Genomic DNA, 24,009 nt, shown 5'->3' with positions numbered 1-24,009 from the left:
TTGTCTCCCTTCTTTCCCTGTCCGTTTCACCACTTTTATGTTATGTCTCTCTGGTTTAATTTCGTGCGTTCCCTTATTATTGATATACTATTGTTGCAACTTTAAGTTATAGGGGGCTGCAATCTACACGCCCAGCTGTTCAGCAGTCCCCTCCATGACCAACCTGTTTTATATGCCTGTTGTACACTGTGGACCAATTACAATTATATTGTTCAGTGTTATTGTTTTACTATGCACAATGCGATCCCATGTATTTTATTTTATTTTGTTGGAAATGGGATAAACGAAATGAAATGAAATAAATAATATTGTGACCTCTGAGCCGGAGAAGGGGCGTTTGTTAGAGAAGGTGTGGTATGGAATAGATGTTTCATAACACAAAGGTTTTCCAATGAAGCTTTGAGTGTTATGACGTCATGAAGACATCAGTCATTCTAACATCAAGGTAGAAAATAATATTTCCGGTCTTTTTTCAAGGTCTTAATTGGCTATATAATTTGTCCTAGTTAAGAGGGCTATAATGGCAATTCATGCAAGTGCCAATGTCCGGTGTCTTTCAATGTCTTTGCACATAGATGTTTCAAGTCTGATAATATAAATACACGGATGGGCCCAATTTACAGCTTTTCAGTCAGCAATTGTAGCAATGGGCGACTCATGGGACGACCTTCCGCTTGGTCTTTAAACTGAGAAGCTTTGAGGGGGCAGGCAGGCAGCGAGGTATCATCAGGGTATAGCTAGCTGCGAGTGCGAGCCAATAGATTCCTTGGTAGCAGGGGTGGTCTGCGCGCATCATTCATACGAACTTTTCACTCAGGCTAAGGCATCCATCAACGCCACAACAACGCCTTTGAGGCTTCATCATATTTTCTACTTTTAAGGTACCATTTAGCATCAGTAGGAAGCAACAAAGTACATCCAATATGGCGGTAAAATTACTTTTAATAAGCCTTTTTGTGGCCACCTGTATTCAGGTTTCATTGTCTTCGCTGTCAATGACGGCCGTTTCGAGCATGACGCTTCCTTGGAACATCGTACCAAGAGGAGGAGGTAGGACGGAACCCCAATATGGTCTAAACAGAGGTGCGGCCGAGAAGACTGCATTAGACGTAGATAACATGGTCGCCTACACTGGAGGTAAGAAACAATGAACTATTTGCTTTTATAAATCGAGTCGAAAGAATCGTTACCGTCGGAGCATTTGCCGGACGACTTTTACCAAATGAACGAAACTGATGATATCAATTGCTTTAATGACACATGCTCCGGCCATTCCGGCGACACTTACGCCATCTTGTCCGCGCCCAATAACCTACACAACCCGAATTCCTAACCGTTTAACCTGGACCAAACAGCGTACCTAACCACTCACTTGCTACCCTGACCATAATCCTACATCTTTTACGAAAATAAATCTCGAAGCAATTTTCGAATTTGCATTATGTTGTTGTTGTTGTTTATCGAGCACTGCAATATCCATAGGACTCTTTTTTTGACCCCCCAGTATGAGGCCTCGTTACGTTATGTTTCATTAATACCACGCACAACTAGAAGAACACGAGATTGAAAACCATTTGAATTGATATAATCATCATTATTATCATTCGTTCTCTAATTTTACTGTCTCATCTTGATACACTTAAAAAGAAAACATGTATCCTCTTGTACTGTTTATTTGTAAAATACATGGTTCGTTGGTTTGGTTCTGTTTTTATTTATGGTCATAAAATATGAAATACAAACATTAAACAAATAAAGAAACAAAACATTGAAACATTTTACATGGACTCTTCTAGAAAATGAACATCAAAACAATCATCGAGGAATCACCCCCTTCAGATCTACCGACAAAGTTGATCTGTTCCCCTTCGGTGTCCCAAATTGTGATGATATACCCATTGTGAGATGGTTAACACTGCATACTCTCTTTTTATTTTATCATTGCTCCACGTCTAAACTATTCAGCGTTTTCATCTAATACGAAGCAAGCACCTGCGATCTTGTTACGTAATAACAACAACCAAGCGCATTAGAATATGATCAATCAATTATAATCGAAGGTGCATTCACCCTAAACATATCATACACGTGTTGTATTCAATACCTCTAATTACATGTTTGCAAGACCAACATTTTTCTATGGCTAATATACTTTACCTTTGTCATTATACATTTTTATTTCGTGCGGAGGTGTCATGGTAGAGAGGTTCATGCACCTTGACTCTCAATCGAAGGGTTGACGGTTCGAATCCCAGCCCAGCATAAACTTCCATTGGCAAGACATTAATCCACGTTTATCACTCTCCATCCAGGTGTAAATGGATATCTGGCTATCGCTGGTTAATAATAACTGCAGGGCCCACAGAAACAACAGCATTGATGCATGTTGTTATCAATATTTTATTTCTCATTGTTACAAACCGAGTATGATTCTTAAAGGTTACCCTTCAACTCATTTTTGTTTATACGGGCGCCGTCTCCCGATTCCTGTGTTGCTCATTTATTATTCAAATTATTCTTTCATAAACCTTATATTCTATAGTATTCTTTAAACATTCTGCATTTGTTATGAGCATGTATGTATTTCACACTGTATATTATTATACTGTATCACACTAACAGCCTAATCATTCTTACGTTTGTTTCACGTTGTTACTTGTTTTTACCAATGCTTTCTACTCCCTTAAAAGCAGCGTATGATTTACGTTGTACTAATTTCCCCTTACTGCAGAGAAATTTCTCTTCGTGCTTGATTTCTTGGTGTGTTCAGATTTTTTCTTCAATTTAGTTAACTTCACATTTTACAGTCACAATCATTACATAAATCATAAGGCAAAACAAAAAAGGATTAATCTAATAGGTATAAATATACATACAATGATATTAAGGAATGATAAGAAGTAAGAAATAGAGTCGTAATAACATGCGGTGATAGAAATACAATTGCTTGGTATTTCAACTTATACATTTGAACAAATATATTTGCAGTGAAATATGAGGGAATCTAGTAGAAGTCTTGCAATTATAGATTCCCTTATAATTAAGAGCAGTCTTTAGTGCATGTTGATTTGTTTATTAAAAAATTAAGATACAGCTGGTAAGAACAATTAAATTAATTATCTCAAGTCACTCAGAGTTTCGCCTAACCCACTTTACGATTCCACGTGGCTTTCATGTATAAAGTTAAACCATGGTTAAACTCCTGAATCAAAACTTAATTTAATATTTTAATAATTGTTTTTCAAACTTTACAAACATTACTATTCATTTATTTATTTCTGATATTTAGACAGGTTGACTCATTATCACCAATAATAGTGGTCTTCCATAAGGCCCTGTTTAAACATAATGAGGAACAATAGTTAAAACGAATAAATAATAATAATAATAACAACAAAATCATGAACATAAACTCATAACAGCAACAAAGAATAAGTAAGAACATGATGACTCCATACAGCTGAATTAGAACATCCTAAGTAACCATGACAACGACTCGATGTCGACCATATCTAAATCACAGTCATCCAATGAACTATGTACACTGGGAAACTGTCACTTAAAGAGATATTGACGTTCCGTTTCTCAGTAATCGCCCGCCAATCGTATATTATTACTATACCCTGAAGTCATAGTTATATGATAACAGGTCTTTATAGACAGGTCATCATTTGTCGGCCTTATATTGTTTTCTGTGTATTGCATGCTAACAAAACATAATCATGATAATATCATTAACTCACAATAAAATGATTGCAAAGGCTTGAAAATTAAACCCGAGGCAATTTCAGTAGCTTCGCCCATCACTGCTTGAAACGTACGAACGTTCGATGGGATGTAAAATAAGGTATTGGCATTAGCTTTAAGTATATTTCCAAAGTCTGTGCGACCGAGTTTAAATTCTACTAATGAAATGTAACTTTAGAAAAAAAAGACACTTAAAATGAACTTTTTCGAATTACTGATTCAATGCAACCCAAGATTATAAAGAGATTATCGTCCCAAGAAACGATAGGTAATCATCAAAATGACTACGGTATTGAGTTGTTCATATGCATTAAACTGGACACACATATCAATTCCAGTGCCTGTATGGCCTCAAGATATGGATAAGCGTTTCCAATTATACAGCTAACTCTTTAAAAATACCCCTGTCTGCAAGTTGTGATTGGTTGAGTAAGCGGCAATTAATATCATATGCTGCTATGTTTCAAGTCGTCCACACGAGAAAGGGTGTAAAGCAGAATAGGTTTGTAATGCAAAATATAAGTTTTGGTATCAGATTTGTATTAGTTAATGGTGGAGGGAGGATGGGGAGAGAAGAATCTGATGTAGGAGAGAGAGAGAAAGAGAGAGAGAAAGAGAGAGAGAGAGAATGACAGAGGGACAGACTGACAAACTGACAAACGAACCGGAAGTTCGTCATTGTGGGAAGGGGACAAGAATGTGAAGGAAGAGAGATAGAGGGAGAGGGAGAGAAAGATAGAGAGATATATAGAGGGTATACAGTATAAAAATATACAGATAATTCGTCCTTATTCTCTGATGAAGGAGCAAAAGGAGAGAAAGAGAGAGAGAGAGAGAGAGAGAGAGAGAAGGGTACACTAGCCAACTGACCGAGAGATATAGACTTCGTCATTGTGGGAGGACAATAATTTGATGAAAGAAAAATAGGGAAGAGAGAGGGAGAGAGAGAGAGAGAGAGAAATAGAGAGGGAGAGAGAGAGAGAGAGAGAGAGAATGACAGAGGGACAGACATAGAAGCTGCCACAGATATAGAGAGATGACATTTGTAGAAGGGTGATATGAATCTGATGTTTGCCAGTTTTTCCAAGTTCGTCATAATGTCGGAGGGGGACTAGGGTCTGAAGGAGTGGAATGACATATTGAAAGTCAGGGCTTACAAGAGGTCTAACAGACTAACCATAGCGGTAACCTTTCTTTAATATAACAGTTGCCTCAAACCACTTCCACATTCTCTTTGCCAGAATCTCATCATATATGGTCATTCATAATCTGCTTCTTCCCTATAGGACATCCCTACAACCTTGCCTTGTCATGGCGTTCAAGTCGGTCGTAGTGACATTGACAATATGCAAATTGAGACTCTGCACAAGATTGCTCAAGTTGGTTCAAGGGATCTTTACTTTATAGCTTTGTAGTAATATTACTAATTGAAGAAGTAATTTCTTTCTCCTTTCCCGCCTCTAGTTTCTTGATTATGTGTAAAGGTAAAGGCCCGATAAGATAATGAAAAATGTTAAAGGTATTACAAAGTTTCGGTATGAGGTCATGAATTTGGTTCAAATGAACATATTAGAAGCATTATGTGATCCTACTATATTCAGTAATCGTTGTCGCGGTTGAAATCGAGTCTAAATTTATGCAATTTTAAATAATAAACTCTTTATGTTGTATAGCCCTCTCAAGGCCAAGATATTAATTAAGCTATAAAACAATGTTTCTTGACTAAAACCGACCGATTACCTATTCCCGTTTGGAAATCATATATCACAACTATATTTTCTGAGATTTTCATGGTCGCAGCTACCATTGTATGGCCGTAGGCGCTATTTGAAATTTATCAAAATTTACCGGGAGCATCGGTAAATTGTTATATTCAATTTTTCTCGAAAGCAGAAGTGTTTTAGGGGCTTAATTTTCTGGTGCTTTTAATTCATTCACATGGGCATCCAAATATATCAAAATTGTAAAGAATGACTATCCAGCCAATTTTCAAAATTTCCCAAAACTTTGTATTACCTTTAAAGCTTTAGTATCAACTCTGACATGATAATGTTAGGTACTTTAAACTAAATTATCATTGCTTAGCACTTTCATGCCTAACAATTTAAACCTTTTTTTAAATTCCTTTTTTACATTTACTATTAGTTTTGAGAAAGAATACCACGTGAACTTCACTTCTAACCACAATTACATGATTTTAATGACATATGTCGCTATTTTTAACAATACCCGCAGTTTGTAACTTGGCTTTTGATCAAGGACGACATCCAATCTAACCAAGCTTAACTTTAAGAGACTAAATAATCATATCATGATTGCTATCACTTGTTTTCCCCTTTCCGAAAAAAACTCCCATAAAAGCCACACGTTGTCTCGCCAAAATATAAAACTTATGCTCCAATTTCCTTATGTGAGGAGAGTATTTGCACTTTTTGGCCTGAATTCAAGGAATCAGATAAAACTTTCATTTAAAATAGATTTTCGCCTCTTTCTAAAGTTTATTTGTCACCTCAATGACGTCAGTCGATTCGAGAAAAGAAGTGAAAATGTGCACGTGATGAATCATGAAACATTTCAACTTCTTAAAAAAAATATTCTGAATGTTCGTTTCAAAATCAATTTTCCAAACCTGTCTAAAATTATAGCAATAGTTATTTTTGTCTTCTAAATTCGATAAAAGATGCATGCCAAATTCATATTGAATATCTAGAAACTAAGTTCATAGACCGAAGGAGGGGGTGGCGTTGTAATTGTAGATAGGTATTAAAAAAGATATTCTCTTCCTACCTATGCCTGTTACGACAAGGGCCAATAAAACAATGTAAAGTGTTAATTGACTTTACCGGGCCTGCGATCAGGGAGGGGTGGGGGGGGGGGGGGGGGGCTTCTGCATAGGCCATTGCCCTTATTACAACTCTGCCGATTATTTAGATTGAATTCTAATTATATAAGGGGGTAAACGAAAAATGTCAAGTAAGAAAACGGAGTTAGTTTGTAATATTATTTCTCTTGGCATTAGGTTCCTGTAATCCAATTACATGAATTCCATTGAGTTACATTGAGTATCAGTTTCGCAATAATCCGCCGTGATTCAGTCTTACATATGTAAGTTTGGCAGATTAGTTCGCAGGAAGGTATCTAACTTATTAATGACCATAGTTTGGTTACCCTCTTCCTTAATACCGACCTTTATATATAAAGTACATGAAGCCCGTAGTGTGCCATATTGTGAAGCATAGTCAAATATAAGTCATCTATATTTCAGTAAAAGAAAATTAGATATATAAATTATTCGGAAAATTTCCAGGTACTCTGCCTGTCCGACAGACAGAGTACCTAGAAATTTGAGAAGTGAAACTATATTTCTTCCTCGACTGACAATAGGCAGGGTCACAAATTCAATAGCAAATATAATAACAATTATACACTGTAAAAAAATAATAGTCGAAATAACTCAATAAAATTGAGGAAAAGAATTGCCTTATTTTTATTAAGTAAATATTACCTACGGCATCTTAAGTAGAATTTACTTATTTTGCTGAATAAATTTTTACTCAGTTAAATCGAGTTACATTAACGTAAATAATTTAAGTATTGTAATCATTTTAGATAATTAAAAAAAAGCTATGATAGGATTACATATTGCACGATTTGGTACCCATCTAATCTAACAAGTAACATCCACTAATCATTCACTACTTCTATTTAAGATTTAACCGTATATATATATCTACCACCATCACAAACTATTACATACGCTTCAATTCGACACATATTGAAAGGCTCCAAATTTTATATATACTTGATCGTAGCATCTTAAAAGGAAAATTGGTTGACAATTTCCTGAAATATCAAGTTTTTATTTGTTTTGAACTGGGTAACAATTAAAAATTGTCTTGTCTTTGCTTAGCCATGTTAAATGAATTAGTAAATGTTTTAAAGTCCTTAAATTTTCATTCAACCACAAAAAAGAATTGTTTTATTTAAAAAAGAGTTTAATTTGGTCTTAATGAATATTCATAAATTATGTAAATATTTCTATTACGCACTGCATCGGTCCTTACTTTAAAAAAATAAGAATAATCAACATAAATTGTTTGAGTAATACGTATAATTTCTGATTTTGAGTTAAAATTACTAAATTAATACAAGCTGAAATTACTTAAAGTTCTTATGTATTTGATTTTAATTAAATATTCCACGTATGTTCTACTAAATTGAAAGTTTGAGTTAGCAAGACTTAAATTTAGTGCGTAAGTGGCAAAACTAATGTTTTCAAGTAAATTCTACATGGAAAAAATACGTAAAAATTACCAATGAACAAATTCTTTTTTTACAGTGTAGTAATATATATAATAGCAGAACAATAATGTTTATATAATATTTGAATATTAATTCACATTCCTGATGTACTCCATACATCAGCTTTATTATACACTAGGTTGGTCATGAAAATATCATTGACCGATGTTTAGTTTAGGCTCAAAAATGACGTCAATCATGCCCGTAGTTAAATTTCCATATGCTCATAAAAGACAAAAGTATGTGTGTGTTTGTGTGTGTGCGTAATTGGGTTTTTACAGACGTGTATCAATCATATATGATTATTTACGTCAGAGAACCGACTTTTTAACGTCACCATCCGAAAGACGTGACTCAGTTTCGAACCTGCGTCCTCGGCTGAATCAGTTTATAGCTTCCATTGTTAGCTGGATTATAGGCTTAAAAGAATGAAGTCCTTTTAAGAATTAAGCGACAAGGCTGATAAAAAAGTTCGAAATGGGTAGTTTTAGAATACGATGGCAGCCTTCGACGCCCTAGAAGTTTGAGGCCAGCCCAACATGACATGAACGAATGTTTACTAGTTTCATCCGGATTTTAAATACAAGAAACTTGCTAAAGAGGGAGTGACGTCACATGTGATCTTTTCTAGAGTGGAATTTTACCTAAACATCGGTTATTAGTTCTAACACTAACGCACTGCCTTGCAGGGTCTCGATCCCAAGACCTTCTGTTTTGGTAAGAACAACGCTCTATAACCACTGAGCCATCGCGTCTAAATGTCTCGCCCCAACAAACTCATCCAATAAATACAACTTAGAGAATAATTCAAAGGAATAGGATGAGGTTGCCATAGAGAATACAGGGAGTTGAGTCATGATCGCCATTAAGACCATAGCAATGTGTCACCCTGGATTACGTATTATGTTACACTCACCTGCGTATATGTTGGCCTTGGACATGGGTTGACTCTCTGGTTTAACAGAGTCATTGCAGGACATCAACCTAATCGAATCTGACGGGATGCGTTAAGTCAATGATTTGGTCTTAATTGAAAATCTCCGAACCACACCATTAAGGGTCCCTCCCTTCTTACACGGGTGATTATACCATGATGTCATGGTGAGCGCAAACCGACAACTCTGAAAAGTACTCTTGAGCTTATTTGGGGTTATGAGGCAAAATCAAAGTGTACTGACCAGACATTAAAGCTTACCTGCCGTAGTTTACAGGAGGGATTAAACCGCTCTACAAGGTCACTGGACAGGTGGTTATCTCATCAACTCATCTCTCAGTTAACATAAGAAAAAGAGGATCATGGGGATCAATGGTCACCGATTAGGCATTGTTTGTTATATAGAGGGCGCAATTAGCTACCAGTAGTGCAGTGGGCCTTTATGTTATGAACCACAAACGAATAGAAGCGTTCTTCGATTTTTTCTGACACCATTGTGTACATGCGTTGAGAAAGGAAAGAAACAAAAGTGACATTTTGACACATTATTTATCAGCAAATTTATACCTGTTTTTAGCCCTTATAGAATTCCAAAATGAGTGTTATTACAATTTTTGGTCAAGTTTGGGTCAAATTGGACCATAGTGCTTTAAGAGTCTGCTTTCAACGCTTGCATAACACATTGGATGTCAACTTTCAGCTTGAACTTTCAGCGCGTCGCCATATTAAAGCCTTATTATTTGTAATAGCAAACTAGCACGTTTTGTTTGTCATTGTGTCTTTCAGCCATTTCATATCACCTTCCAATATAACAACATTTAAAAGTGATTATCACATCTCATAATCAGCTTGCCAAATTACAAAAAAATTCCAGAATGCCGCTGTTGTCTTGTAACCCTTTCCAACAAAGTCAGTCACATCACACCGGTTCTCAATGAAATCCATTGGTTGCCCATAAAAGAACGTATTTGTATAAATGTAATGCTTCCTTGGAGAAATTTCAATTATTTAAACATATGTTTAAATAAAATAACGTATTGTTTTCAAACTGTTTGGCTTATGATACATTGTGTTCATGGCTCTGCCCCACAGTACAATATTTTGTTGCATAATCACTACACACCTGCCAGATCTTTATGTTCTCAAAACTAATACAAAGTGTGGGGGAGGGGGAGCCTTCGCTCATGCTTAGCCATCAATCTGGAATTGTTTATCTCGAAGAATCAGAGATATTCCTACAGTAGAATCTTCCAAAAGCAGTCTTAAAACTGATCTTTTCCTGTTTGCTTTTAAATTGATCTGATTGTTTGTATCTTTTTGTGTCATATTATATTTTTGTATAAGTGTGTTTATGTATTTTCATGTATTGCACTAGTGGATTTGGCCCCTTATAAAACCTATATTATTATTATTATTATTATTATTATTATTATTATTATTATTATTATTATCAGTAGTAGTAGTAGTAGTAGTAGTAGAAGTAGTAGTAGTAGTAGAAGTAGTAGTACTTAACTCTGACTGGAATAATGTCCAGGCAAATGCCTTCAGGCTAACAAATAAAATGGAATTTCCCGATTCCGATTCGATTTCTTTTCATCAATCTTCGATCACACACGCGCAAATGCACGCACAAACAAAGAACCTACAAACGCTCACATACACACACACGCACACACACGCACACACACACACACACACACGCACACACAGCCCTCCATATAAGTAAACGGTGCATAAATATAGATTCATACACCGTTTACTTTTTTATATTCTATTTTTTTCAAATGCATGGTAAATTCTATCCGATTTTCTTATATGAATGTAAATCTTTTTTTGTACCCGTCGATTCCATTGAAAATTTGTTTAGTATTTAACACAAAAATAATTGATACAATTGTAATATGATTCATATTTTCTATTCAATTACAGGGCATAACCTCTTGCATGTTATCAACTTCACCGACGTCGTTAGACCCAGGATCGTGAGGTCGTTACGCGTTCTAGACCCTATCATAGACATCGCAGAATGTGGCAACCTGGTAGCCTTCACGAGTCGACCTAGGCGAAGCCGCACTGATCCAGGCATGGTACACATCTACCAGAAATACCCGGTCTTCGGCAGCCTGTGCAACTTAACAGGTACGTAATTCTTGGATGGATGGCTGGTATCAGACAGGACAATAGGGAAAGACTCCAACGGCTTCATAATAAATGTGTCAGCAGTCCAAAGGCTAAAGCCCCCATTACACCAAACTAGTTCTCACTACGTTCTAGAACCGTCCAAGAAAATCTTAAGATGGGTTGTGGTTGGGGTAGAATGTGTAAAAAAATGTCTATAATCCGATCCTAGTTCGTTTATAAACAATCCTAAATACGTCCATCTCGTCTCTACCCCGTCCACAGTCAGTTCATATCAAGTTCAGATCGGGTAAATTTGCAAAAACGGTTCCATGCAACCCCGTTCTTAAACGATGTACACTGGCCCCTACTTGCTGATAGAATGATTACCAGATACTTTCAAATCTACATGAACCTCACTTTCTCTATACATCTTTGCGGTTCAAGTCACCGCAAATGTACTGTAATTCCCTTTAGTTAGATATTACTCTAAATTGCCACTCCTGACGCTAGAAGACAGTGGGTACCTGTGAGGATAGCGGATAGCCTTTGTCGTTGCCCTACATGTACATGTATGCGTGTGAACGTTGCAAAACGATAAGAACACTCCCCAGGCAGTCCACACTTTTGCGCGTGCATGACAATCAAGTCACCATGGGTAATTGTAATATTTACATTGTAAAGAGAACTGAAATATTATCGTAATACAATATTTACATTTAAAAGGTATCATCTTTAGAACAGAGTTTGTGTGGCTTCGACTTGCGGGTTCCGGTGCAATGGCCTTGTGTACCGACAATGTGAACAGTCCACAGTTTTACATTTATAGTTTTAAACACTTAAAAATGCCTTTGTTTCTATTTTTTCCAACAGGCACTCATTTGTCTTCTTAGGATAAATATATGTTTTTTCAACATTCCAACTATATAATGATGCTGAGTTTCAAATAACTGAATGTATCTTTAAGAAGTCAAATATTAAGGCCAATCGATGATATATTTGAGGCTACTTCAATCAGTTGTCAAAGACTCCTAAACAATGTTGACATAGTGTAGGAAGGTGACTAAGAGCTTTGAGGGTTTTCCAGGGAGACTTCTTCCCCGTTTCGGTGCACAGATGCGATGGTGATAATATCATCACATTGACGCATACTTGGGGATATGGAGAGTCTGGGATAACAATTGTTGAAATTGATAGTGAACAGGGCTCCGTTTCCTTCTCGTTTGATTCATGATGCATTGAGAAGTGCCCATTTTGCGAACGATTTTTTGAAAATGGGGTAATTATACTAAAGGTTTAGAAAACCAGGGAAATGTATGTGTTTCTTGCTTCCTACACTATGTCATTAGAGGTTGACAGTTTTACAATGAGCTGGGTGTTCCTGCTGTAGCGTAAATGAGTACGAGTGAATGCTATAAGGGGTATAAAACAAAATGTGACAACAAACTATTTTTTAACCAGTTAAAGAGACTGAGGATAATCAAATTCTACCCTATAACCACAATGTGGTATATTAGCGACATGTTCAAAGAAATGTCCACATTATCAGTTATCAGAAGGAGAATCTAAAAACTATCATGATGACAGTTTGACAGTTAAAAAAAGAGGGGGCATTGGGGATGCCCTTTCGCCCCTACGGCATTGTCAAGAAATACTCGTGCCGCGACACCGAGCAAAATTGTAGAGCTTTATAGAGAACCCTCTACTAAAATTTTTAGGCCACCCCTTTAACAATTAGAAAATCTTCGCCAAGCGGCCTCGCATAAGATTTCGGAATCGAAGCCGAATTCGATGTCAATCTGACCAAAAGCTCTATATTTGTTTGTGATATGAAAGACCAGTATGGATGAAAATGGGGGAATTTTACATGTTGGACTTTAAGAAATAATTAGTAACAAATTAATCGTTTAATGGTATTTCTTCGAAAGTCGAGTTAGGTCAGCAGTGTAGTGAGAGTTGAGGATACATTAATATAGGGGTCAGACGTGTCAATTACAACCGTAGCAGTAACAAAACAAAAACATATGTTTGAGTCTCTTCATAATGGATTTAAAGTCCTAATCATCACAACAATCCCAACGCGTTTGTGTGTTTCTGTTTCCTTTAATAGTTGGAAGCAACCCTAAGAGTCTGAAATTCGACTACAAGTGCGACACCATCATCATCGCCAACGAGGGACCAGCGGCAGAGAACGTGGAGCAGGAGATGTTTGTGAACCCAGAAGGCACCGTCAGTGTGGTACGCATTAACAACACATTCGTCAACCCTGCCTTGTCCATGTGTCAACCTATGCCGTACGGATCGGACGTCAGGCACATTGACTTCCGACTCTTCAACGATCCTGCACTGTAAGTTTTTTTTGTTTTTTTGTTGACATTTGGTCTACAACCGGTCAGTCTACTACCTAATTGGTCTATTTCCATATGGTCTACACCCAACCCGTCTGCTATCAACACGATCTAACACTCATTTCGTCTACTTATTATTTTGTCTAAAGACCATTTAGGCTGATAGCCATTTCATCCAATTTCCATTTGGTATTATCTCCAATAAGTTTACTTCCCATTTATTCTATTGTTCATTTAGTCTAATTCCAGTCTGTCTTCTTTCCAGTTTGTCCAATGTCCAATTTATCTACTGTCCATATGGTATAATAATCATTTCATCATAACACTTTTCATGTAACACTTCGAAAGCTATTTTTTTTGCTTGACAGAGACTTTATACAACTGCACCCCTTAAAAACCATTGTGCTACCACTGGCAATAACGACACATATAATAACATCTAAATAAACGAAAAAGAAAAGAGGGCGAAGAAATAACACGTAATTCAGTAGCTCTCAAATTCAATGTCTTTCATTCGGTAGCTGATTCAGGGATTTAGCTGTACCAACAATGCAGCAGGTTTGATACTATCCTTGTCATCTTGCCTCGGGATGGGGATGCATGAATGTCGGGGGGAAAGCAGCGATGAATTACCATGGATATTGTTTCAATTAATCCATTCTTTTCGGAATCTTATTTCTTGCTTACTTACAGAGCACCTCTGATGGAACAGCAGTTTATCCGAAACACATACAAAGGTCAAATGGATGGAGAGCAACATACATTCTCTATGAACGTTGAACCTGAATATGTCACGCTTGATCCATGGCAACCGACCGCTTGGGTCACCCTTCAGGTAATCAGGCGATTTAGTTAAAGGAAATCAAACCTTAAAGCCCCACTGCACTACTTATAGCTACTTTTGATTTGATGCGATAACCACCTGTCAGTGACCATGCAAGGAGGTCTAATCCCTCCTGGCCAAACTAGTGTGTGTGTGGGGGGGGGGGAGGCTTTAAGAGGCAAAGTGCTCTGAAAGTAAAGCAGAAAACATAAGATCGAGAAGCAGGTGGAAGTTTCAATGAAATGGCATAAGTAATAAAAAAAGTCATGAATTGTTGAAAGTTGTAATCATAATATACATAATGTGAATGTCAAATTTAATGAATCGGTATTGTCATTGTGAATTAGTGTCATACGACTCTCCCATTTTCCAAAACACAAAATGACTAAAATGTCAATAGCCAAGCTACCCTGATAAGGCGCTCAAGCATTCAAGGAATGTCCTCCCGGCGGGTTACCATTTACATCACCTGGGTGGAGAGTGGCAAATGTAGAATAATATAGAATAATGTCTTGCCAAAGAACTTCGTGCCTTCTAGACTTGTTGACATCTTTTCATCTTAATTTAAAGAAGGAAGAGCATCTATCGTCAATGGCATCATATTGTTCCAGCCATTTAGGGGGCACTATATAGCATTGGGAAGAAACTGATCATACTAGGTAGAGGACATGCGACTCAAGACACCCAGTGATTAGGGGGGAGGTGTGGGAGGAGCAACCATCTTCTTTACACTTTCCCTTTTCACCCTCTCCTGTTAATTCTCTCTCTTTCCCCATTTCCCGTATTTTTTCCCAATTCAATGGGAAAGAGCATGAGCCTTTGTGCCCTATGGATTTATCACTTTTCAATATGTATGAGATGGAAGTTTCATAACTTTTCTGTTTTGGTATTGTTCTCATTTCTTTTATTGCTGGAATACAGGAAAATAATGCTATTGCCGAGGTATGGTACGAAAACATGACGGCCATCATTCATCCTCTTGGACTCAAGAACTGGACCAATTATGGCATCGATGCCAGCACTATGGACGCTAAGACAAGTGAGTACAAGATTCTGTTGAGAGACAGAGGGGCGTTAACGAGTTTGGTTTTGTTTTGGTTTGTTTTACCTGACTGCTAAGAAAGCATATGTATGCTTGTAAGTAAGCAACCAGGGGACAGACGGCTTTAAGTCCTCCCGAGTGAATTGTTAATGAGAATTCATGCTTTACAAAAGAGCACTAGCGCGACTAGGTTTCGAACCCGTGACCTCTAGGTCACGAGACCACTGCTCTACTGCTGAGCCATCAAGTATCATTTCCCTTCTTGTTCTCAATCCTATCCTATATGAAATGTTCATAGGTTCAATTTCATGCCTTCGTATTCATCCCCTACTCCCCACTCAGGTGTTAAAGGTAATACAAAGTTTTGAGAAATTTTGAAAATTGGGTGGATAGTGATTCTTTACAATTTTGATATATTTGGATGCCCCTGTGGATGTATTACAAGTACTAGAAAATTTAGCCCCTAAACTATTTCTGCTTTCGAGAAAAATTGAATATAAAAATTTACCGGTGCTCCCGGTAAATTTTGATAATTTTCAAATAGCGCCTACGGCCGTACAATGGTAGCTGCGACCATGAAAATTACAGAATATGTAGTTGGGATATATAATTTCCGAATGGGAACAACTAATTGGTAGATTTTAGTCAAGAAACATTGTTTTATAGCTTAATTTATATCTTGACCTTGAGAGGGAGCTATACAACATAGAGAGTTTATTTTTTACAATTTCATAACTTAAGACTCGATTTCATCCGCGACAATGATCACTGTAGGACCGCATATGCGTCCATTATGTTCATTTGAACCAAAATTCATGACCCCATACCAAAACTTTGTATTACCTTCTATAAACTTTGTAAGGCTTCGATTTCACAAAGGCTTTTGTAAAACCAAATATCAATTATCATTTATATTAATGACACGGTGGTGAAAGGGTGTGAGAAAGTCAGATCAGTGCCCAGTGTTCTTGTAGCGTTCTGATTTTTTTAATTTTTTTTTTAAACATATAAGACTTCATTGACTGGATTGATACAAAACTATTTTGATTTCGTTGTTGAAATAGATACTAAATACTTTTTACCTCATCTGAGTTTGTAGCCCTTCACGATTAAAATGTTCTAACTTAAATGTTAAATCGTTATTAAAAAGTGTCAAGGTTATTTTCAAAACCATTTACATTTCAACATGTATAAGCGTACTATTGATCGTACAATCGTATATCTTTTATCATTCGGTATATATCAATCGAATGCAACTGTTCGATAACTGCTTAATTGAATTTTTTCATTTTTGTTTTATTTTTGTAAAGGACAAAATGAACCAAGGCGAGGAATCAAGTTTAATCGTTATCCGATCGAAAGCTTACTTCAAGCAGATGCCGTTGAAATGATGGATATTAACGGTGAGGTGTTCCTAATCACAGCCAATGAGGGCGCCCCATTAAATTACGTATGCCAAAGTTGCGAGGTGGAAACTGAATACATGGAGATGGAAGAGGCGGCAGAACTAGCCGGAGGTATGGGTTGTACTTGTTATATTACTTTTAATATTCATTAAAAATTAGGTATTTCTGCTTGGAATAACCGTAGAATATCTAACCCTGACCATAGGACAATTATGTGAGGCGATTTGATGCAACTAATATCAAGTAAATCCCAAAATAGATGCTTGGTTCCTTTTTATCGGCATAAATCGATACATAAAACGATATCAGTAAGTCCTTCAAGTTTGCTCGCTCACTTCCCTCGTCCAAAATTTGTCCTTCATAATAAACTATTATCATTATACAACCACTTGACTTCTACGTATTATTTCAATGTCTATGTTAATAACTTCATCAATGAAAATAGTTATTTTTGCTACTATATTAAAGGTACTATGTCCCATTTGCAGGTCAAAAAAATGAAAAAGTTAAATTCCAACTGCATTTGAAAGATAATACTAATTTAGAACTTCCCTAAAAAAAAGTGGGGCTTGAAAATGTCTTCAAGTGTGAAAATAACGACTATTAGTTGTCAAATCGACTTTAGGGCTATAGAGCCCAAAAGTAATAGTCTTGATTTTCAGACAATTGTACCGAATGGTCATACATTTTACGCTGCGCAAAGATTCAATCAGTTTAATCTTGGCCATCACAATAAGTGGGTTATTGATGTAGACAAATGCTTATGTACCCTTTACAACTCTTTTCATGTATGTTATTACCAAAGAAGAAAAAGCCAGTCAGTCACTCAATAGTGTCTGACAGTGAAGTCTAGCAAGTAAACGGGTTTTCCTTGCATAATTTGAATATGAGGACACTGCTAACGTTTAAATTTCACAGATAGGACATACATGACATATTCGTAATTCCTGCAAAGTTCTACAGCATTTGAGGTTGGCTGCAAAAGGGACATAGTACCTTTAAGTTAGAATGTTGTATAAAACCAGTAATTGGTCCCTAGTAGGGCCATTGGTACAAATGTGTAAGACTCGGAGACCCGCAGCATAATTATAAACATATTTTTGGCCCACCTGGCAATGAAATACCCCTGGCCTAAGCCTAACCTTTATGAAACTAACCCTAACCCTTACAGAAATATTGGTTAAGAAAAGTTTGTAATAAACAAACGTAATATGTCGTTCCTGAATGGAGCAAATGGATTTAATACAGTAACGCCGAAAATTTAGATTCGTCTATTATTAGCGTCAGTTAGGCACATTCAAAATTGCCCTCACATCGTGATCGTGAACTCATTAATAATTCTTTGACGTGTGTGAAATAACCCGATAGTCATATTAAACATTGAAACAATTTTCCTTTCTTTTAGATTATTTAATTTCTGAACGTGTAAATCCCGAAGTAAGAAGAGCGATGACTGATCCAGCCCGACTCGGTAAGATATTTTCTATTTTTTCCTTATAGACTTTAAAGTATAGAAGGTTAAAAGGAAGTTTTTTACGTTCTTGCCTTTTCTATGGTAGAGAGTGTTTGTATAATTACACGTACATGTTGGTATATACGAATGATTCATGTGAATGAGTTTATTATAGGATCTATCCGAAGTCCAGTTGAGATTGTTTGCATCTATCGCACGAAGTCGTCAGGTCGAATACAATAGTTGTATATTTAAATTACTGAGATACATAATTATCTTATAGCGATATGATTTTTCAATTCAGATGACTATCATCAATAAAAAAATAATAAATTAATCCATCGAATTGGCACTCTCATGACTGAGTTTGACTGTTTTACAGGTCAGCTACGTATCAGCTTAGTCGATGGTCTCCAGGAACAAGGCTCAGAGATGATTGACAGACCAGTCTTCTTTGGTGGGCGTGGTATCTCGATGTTCAAAGTAAACCCCTATGGGTTGGACTTGGTGTGGGACAGTGGCGATTCAATCTCGAAGGGGGTGCAAGACTTACACCCCAACGCTTTCAACCATCCACCCTTCGGAAACCAAGAGGTCATGGAGCAATTAGTTATCCCTAGTAACCTCATTAACAGACGATGGGATAGTTGGTCTCCCTTCATGGTAATTATTCACTAATCAAATTCAAATTCAACAAGCCACTTTGTAGATAGCACTAGTACAAAATTAATTACCCGCAAATATCCACGGATCTTTTGAACATGGAGACGTCCCACTTTGTGTATTTTAGAATCAATACTTCCAAAGTGATGGAGGTGTTTCATGTATACCTTTTGTTTGCCGTCTTGAAAAGAATACTTCCACCTGTGTATCGTATAATGTACCGAAGTCGAATAGATGGATAATGATGACAAAACTTTCACGAACACGTATCCAGCAGTCTTATCGATGTTTTTTGTTGTTGCAGTTTTGTACAAATTAAATTTATCTGCCCATGCGCAGATTGTATCTGCTTATAATGTGGCTTATTTGATTGATCAAGATTCAAACATTCTCAATATTCTGCTAACGAAAATTCCTACGTTATACAAAATAATAAAGATGAAGGATAATTAAAATTCTATTTGATAATGTGAAGTACAAGACAAACAGGTACAGCAAGACAACTTCAAATTTTAAATTCAAATAGGTAACGTACCCTTATAATAGGCCGGTGTCTCGCGTGGTATTTATCTTTTGAAGTGAAAGGTGAAGGCAGGAAGAAGAAAGGGAAATGACATTTAATTGTCCTAAAGAATAATATCTATGTATGCGCTCATTATTTATTTCTTCACTGACGTTACATTACATGGAACACAGGGATATCAAAATGTATTCATGAAGTACATCCATGACTTTGACAGCAATTATTCTAAAATGGACAATGTGGGACTTCTCTATATGTTTAGAAGAGGTGTGGATATTCGGTTCATTTTGTACCATGTGTTAATTACGAACTGGTCTATATCGAAAGCGTTGTCCATTCAATGTATGAACATCACAATGACATATGGCTCAATTCGAACAGGTCTTCTTTTGAATATAGGGTATTGACAGTGCACTTGGGTTTATTTTTCTGAAGTCTTTGCCATGTTATTCGTCAAGTTTTAAACATTCATAATTTTGTTTTACCGATGAGGCTCGAGAAACAAAACCAAGGGGAAAAAAAGGGAAAATGTGGACAGAAACAACATTGGGATATATATGTAATCGCTTTGTTCAAACGCAATAAAGTTCTAATGTAATTCATTTAAAGCAAAAGCGTCGCAAGTGTAATATGCTTCATATTTCTTGAAAGCGAAGAGCTCAGTGAATACGCATAAGACCTTTGTCGCGTACGATTACCGTTTATTTACACGTTAACAAAATTGCAGCGGTTAATTTTTGTGGCGGTTTACCGCGTCATATCTGAACCGAGCATTTATAAGGAGCTACCGCTGCAGATACATTCACGTTTAACAATCCTATGGTTTTTCTTTGCATGGGACCCGAATGCCAGTCGCTTGCAATTGGCCAATACAACGTCACCCATGTGTATTTATACGTTAAAGAAAATTGCAGCGGTTATTTTTTTTTGCGACGGTTTACCGCGTCATATCTGAACCGAGCGTTTATAAGGAGCTACCGCTGCAGATACATTCACGTTTAACAATCCTATGGTTTTTCTTTGCAGGGACCCGAATGCCAGTCGCTTGCAATTGGTCAATACAACATGACCCACAAGGTGATCATCGTCGGCATCAAAGGTGCAAACGCCCTGGGTATTTTCACCGTGCCTCTCCTCGGTAACTACACTCAGCCGAACTTCGAATCTGTCTACAGGGACGGGGATATCCGTGGCAATGTGATGAAGAGCTACAACCAGATCTACCGCGCTGACGTTCTAAAGCCGGTCGGTGACCACGGCATCGGCAATCTAGACCCGGATTCAATTCAGTAAGATATTCTTCATCAATTTTCTCTGTTATATTAATATATTCAAACTTCAAAGGGAGTTTACTGCTAGAGGATGGGGTTGTAATTAGAATGTGACTAGTGCCCTTTTTGTAGGAAAATTCATGAGTTCATTCACTAGGGCTTATCGACAGTTCCTTTCAGTAAAAAAAAACAGCATCACCGGTAACGTCCGGAATCTCACGGGCACATGTACCCAATGAATTCCTCCCTTTCCGACAGCGGTTAGAGTTAGAGATGCGGACCTGTATTAGAGGAAAATTCTTAGAATTTTCTCAAAAGCTTAAGTTGTGACTTTATTTTTTTTATATCTCTAGAATACACTAAACTCATATTCCAGCTAAGTGTATAGAAAACAACATTTTAAGAATTTTCCTCTAATACAGGTCCGCATCTTTATTAGAACTAAGGAGAACAAAAATTACGAAGGAGGTTGGACATTTTGATTGAAAATGTTATACTTTCGTCAGTCATCAAGTATTGTTAGAAGAAACATTTACAAATTACAATAACAGTAAACAGGTTCATTGTATTTTGTACTTTTGTATTTGGTATTTATTAGATAAAATCAAAGGGAATACTCTATTTAAAGTGACTCGGTAACATTGCCTCAGATTCTGAAACAAAATCCTGGATTTAGCTCACGCTGCAATCATAATTATAAACATTTAGGTCAGTCAGGAATCACATGAATTTTACAAACCGATCGCCTGTCCGATTATCAAGATATTTATGATTGGTAATCGAAATTTCATTTTCGTCTTCCTCACAGTTTTTTTTAATAACAATACAGTCTATTGGGGAAATGAGTATGGTAAAACCGGTCACTCAAAGATTTTCAATTTTTTGAGGCACTTTATGATCATTTTGAAGGGCAATTTTTTAGGGCTTCAATATTACATCATATCACAGACACTGATAACACGTACGGCGATTCATCTCAGATTTAACATTGTTAAAGTATACCTTTAATTACGAGTGTTATTCTCTCTAAAATAGGTTTGTCCCCGCTGATAGGAGCCGTAGTCGCCCCCCTATGGTGTTGGTTACCAGTAGAGTGAGTGGCACCGTCAACCTTTATAGAATTTCTGAAGTTCCAAGGGCTCAGCTCCTCAGACAACAGAGTAAGTACATCGATGGTGGTGTCGTAATATATATCAAATCAACTCTCAATTAACAGAAGAAAAAGGGGACCTGGCAATAACTGGGGTAATAATAGCAGAGATCTCTGACAAGATGAATAACATTGATGATAATGATGATCTCTGGGTAAACACAATTATTATTATTATTATCAATAACATTGTTTTTATCTATCTTTTGACGCTGTAGACAAATATGTATACCCAAGGTAGTGTTTGACTTGACATCAAGTTTTATATTGGAGCACCTTGTGGCGGGGGGTGGAGGGGGGGGGGGGGGTGGTGGATTCCAAAGTGTTTTTGAGATAAAAATAGAGAAGAACTGAAAATAAAAAAATAGAGATTCATTCATCTAAAGTAGAAATTTGTTAGTATTTTTTGCATTTTCTTTCCTAGTGCATTTATTATATACATAGCTTAAGAAATTGAAAAGAGAAACACTCCATTTTATCATACCAAAGAAATCTTTTTCTCAAACATTCCAGAAATTAAATTGAGACATTCAAATGGCCAGAAAGTTTTTACCAATGAATCAAGGTTAGGCGCATTTGTGAATACAATAACATTTAATCCGGCGGTGCGTCCATTTATTCGAAATCGATATGATTATTAACTTTGGTTCTGAAGAAGAAAAAAAATCATAAATGTTGATAAAAAGAATACCCAGAATTTAAAGGAAATGTAAATAACGCTCATTTTTCTCTTCTTTCATCCTCATTTTTTTGATAAAGGAACTTCTCTTGATGGAGGCGTCGGATGCATAGCGCCCTCTACGACATTGTCATTGTTGTTCTCAATCCTGACTCTTCTGTACGTCACATTACGTCACTAAACCTCACAACTGTATGCTCAGAATATACTGATCACGTGATTATTGATTCTTTAACACTTGTGAAACAGTCATTCCACATTTGTGGTTCACCCCAATAACTTTCGATTCAGAACCCTAAAAAATATACCAGATGCATGAACAGACAGGGCAAAAATTTCCTCATAAACTGTGTCCATTTCTGTTGCATGACCACATTTGATCTGATCCCAGGAATTTCAATAAGGAAAATAAACTTTACAATCCCTAAACTTGAAACATTGAGAGGTTCAAGCCATTGTTTAATCGATTAAAGTGTCCTATTTTGATTTTCAACTTACCCATGTATATTGTATTGTACATGTAATATCTAGAAATATGTTAATACCTTAAAATACCTAAACAAGAGAAACATTTCATGTATTGCTGTAAATAGCCCTTTGTGAAGGAATGTAGTGTATATATTATTGAATTCAGTAGAGCGCATCGCTTTTTGGTTTTATACTATCATGTTTGAAACATGCTGGTAACCGAACGGTTGATTTACATATGAATTTATAAGCATTTTAATTAGGTATATTCAGTAACTATTAGTGGTCATCAGCAAAACTTGGATCCTACGTATGCTACTATTTTTTGATCTGCTTGTAATATTTTGCACTTCTCACTACAGACATTTACTTTTTTCACGATCTCTTCTCCATTTTGTTCATCATGCTCGCTGACTACGTCTGTCTTTTCTCCTCTCTTCTACATTTTGCATTCTCACTCATGTCCTTTCAAATCTTCTCCCATTTTCTCTTTCTCTCCCCCGATTAGTATCCAGGACGCCGTTTCTTGAAACCGTCATGAGTCTAACTTCTTGGACATCTCATTGAAACGTGTGTTTCAGAGTTAACACGCTTCCATGGGATGTCCATGAACTTAGACTCATGACGGTTTCGAGAAACTTGTTCCTGTTCTTTTTATTATCCCCATCCCCCTTCTCTTCCCTATGATCTCCTCTTTATTTCTTACTTCGGACACTGAGCTTTATAATTGTTAACAAAGTATACTCCGATAACGTGATTGCAAAGACCTTCGGAAAATCAACTTGATTTCAATTAATTTCAAGTAGGGTCTAATTTCAATAGCCTTGTAAATCACCAATTGACCATTAGAATGAGGTTTTAGGTAAACCAAATATGATTTCTTTGGAATATATATGACGGTATTGAAATATCTTTTGAGTTGATTTCTCGAAAGCCTTGCGATTGTGTTTAATGGATGCTCTGATAAATTATCGTTGTGTTTATCTTGAATTTATTGCAGATTATGATAAACGTTAAGTATAGTTTAAAATGTATCACATGACATAATTAAAGGATAGTATTAATAATCACATATGTTAATA

The 24,009-nt window shown here is 36.5% G+C and overlaps 1 protein-coding gene across 1 annotated transcript; it reads left to right on the top strand.

Moving 5' to 3' along the window:
- The first annotated feature begins 646 nt into the window (after positions 1–646).
- On the top strand, positions 647–24,009 carry LOC115924595 (mesenchyme-specific cell surface glycoprotein-like). Its single transcript, XM_030987161.1, has 11 exons — positions 647–1,137; positions 10,913–11,122; positions 13,212–13,449; positions 14,143–14,284; positions 15,194–15,311; positions 16,625–16,831; positions 18,126–18,191; positions 18,556–18,836; positions 20,386–20,648; positions 21,666–21,790; positions 22,540–24,009. The coding sequence occupies exons 1-11, from the start codon at positions 924–926 to the stop codon at positions 22,638–22,640; spliced, it is 1,965 nt and encodes a 654-aa protein (XP_030843021.1). The 5' UTR covers positions 647–923; the 3' UTR covers positions 22,641–24,009.

Source organism: Strongylocentrotus purpuratus, unplaced genomic scaffold (genome assembly GCF_000002235.5).
Source record: "Strongylocentrotus purpuratus isolate Spur 01 unplaced genomic scaffold, Spur_5.0 spur5_scaffold_16, whole genome shotgun sequence".
NCBI classification, from domain to species: domain Eukaryota; kingdom Metazoa; phylum Echinodermata; class Echinoidea; order Camarodonta; family Strongylocentrotidae; genus Strongylocentrotus; species Strongylocentrotus purpuratus.
The sequence above is the reverse complement of the archived record's forward strand: the minus strand, read 5'-3'. Positions and strand labels throughout refer to the sequence as shown.

Bases quoted from the DNA above. Each gene is read 5' to 3' on its own strand.
- LOC115924595 (XM_030987161.1), top strand. From the start codon at position 924: ATGGCGGTAAAATTACTTTTAATAAGCCTTTTTGTGGCCACCTGTATT. The intron at 16,832-18,125 runs GTATGGGTTGTA...CCTTTCTTTTAG, and splicing joins GGCGGCAGAACTAGCCGGAG to ATTATTTAATTTCTGAACGT. The intron at 20,649-21,665 runs GTAAGATATTCT...TCTCTAAAATAG, and splicing joins CTAGACCCGGATTCAATTCA to GTTTGTCCCCGCTGATAGGA.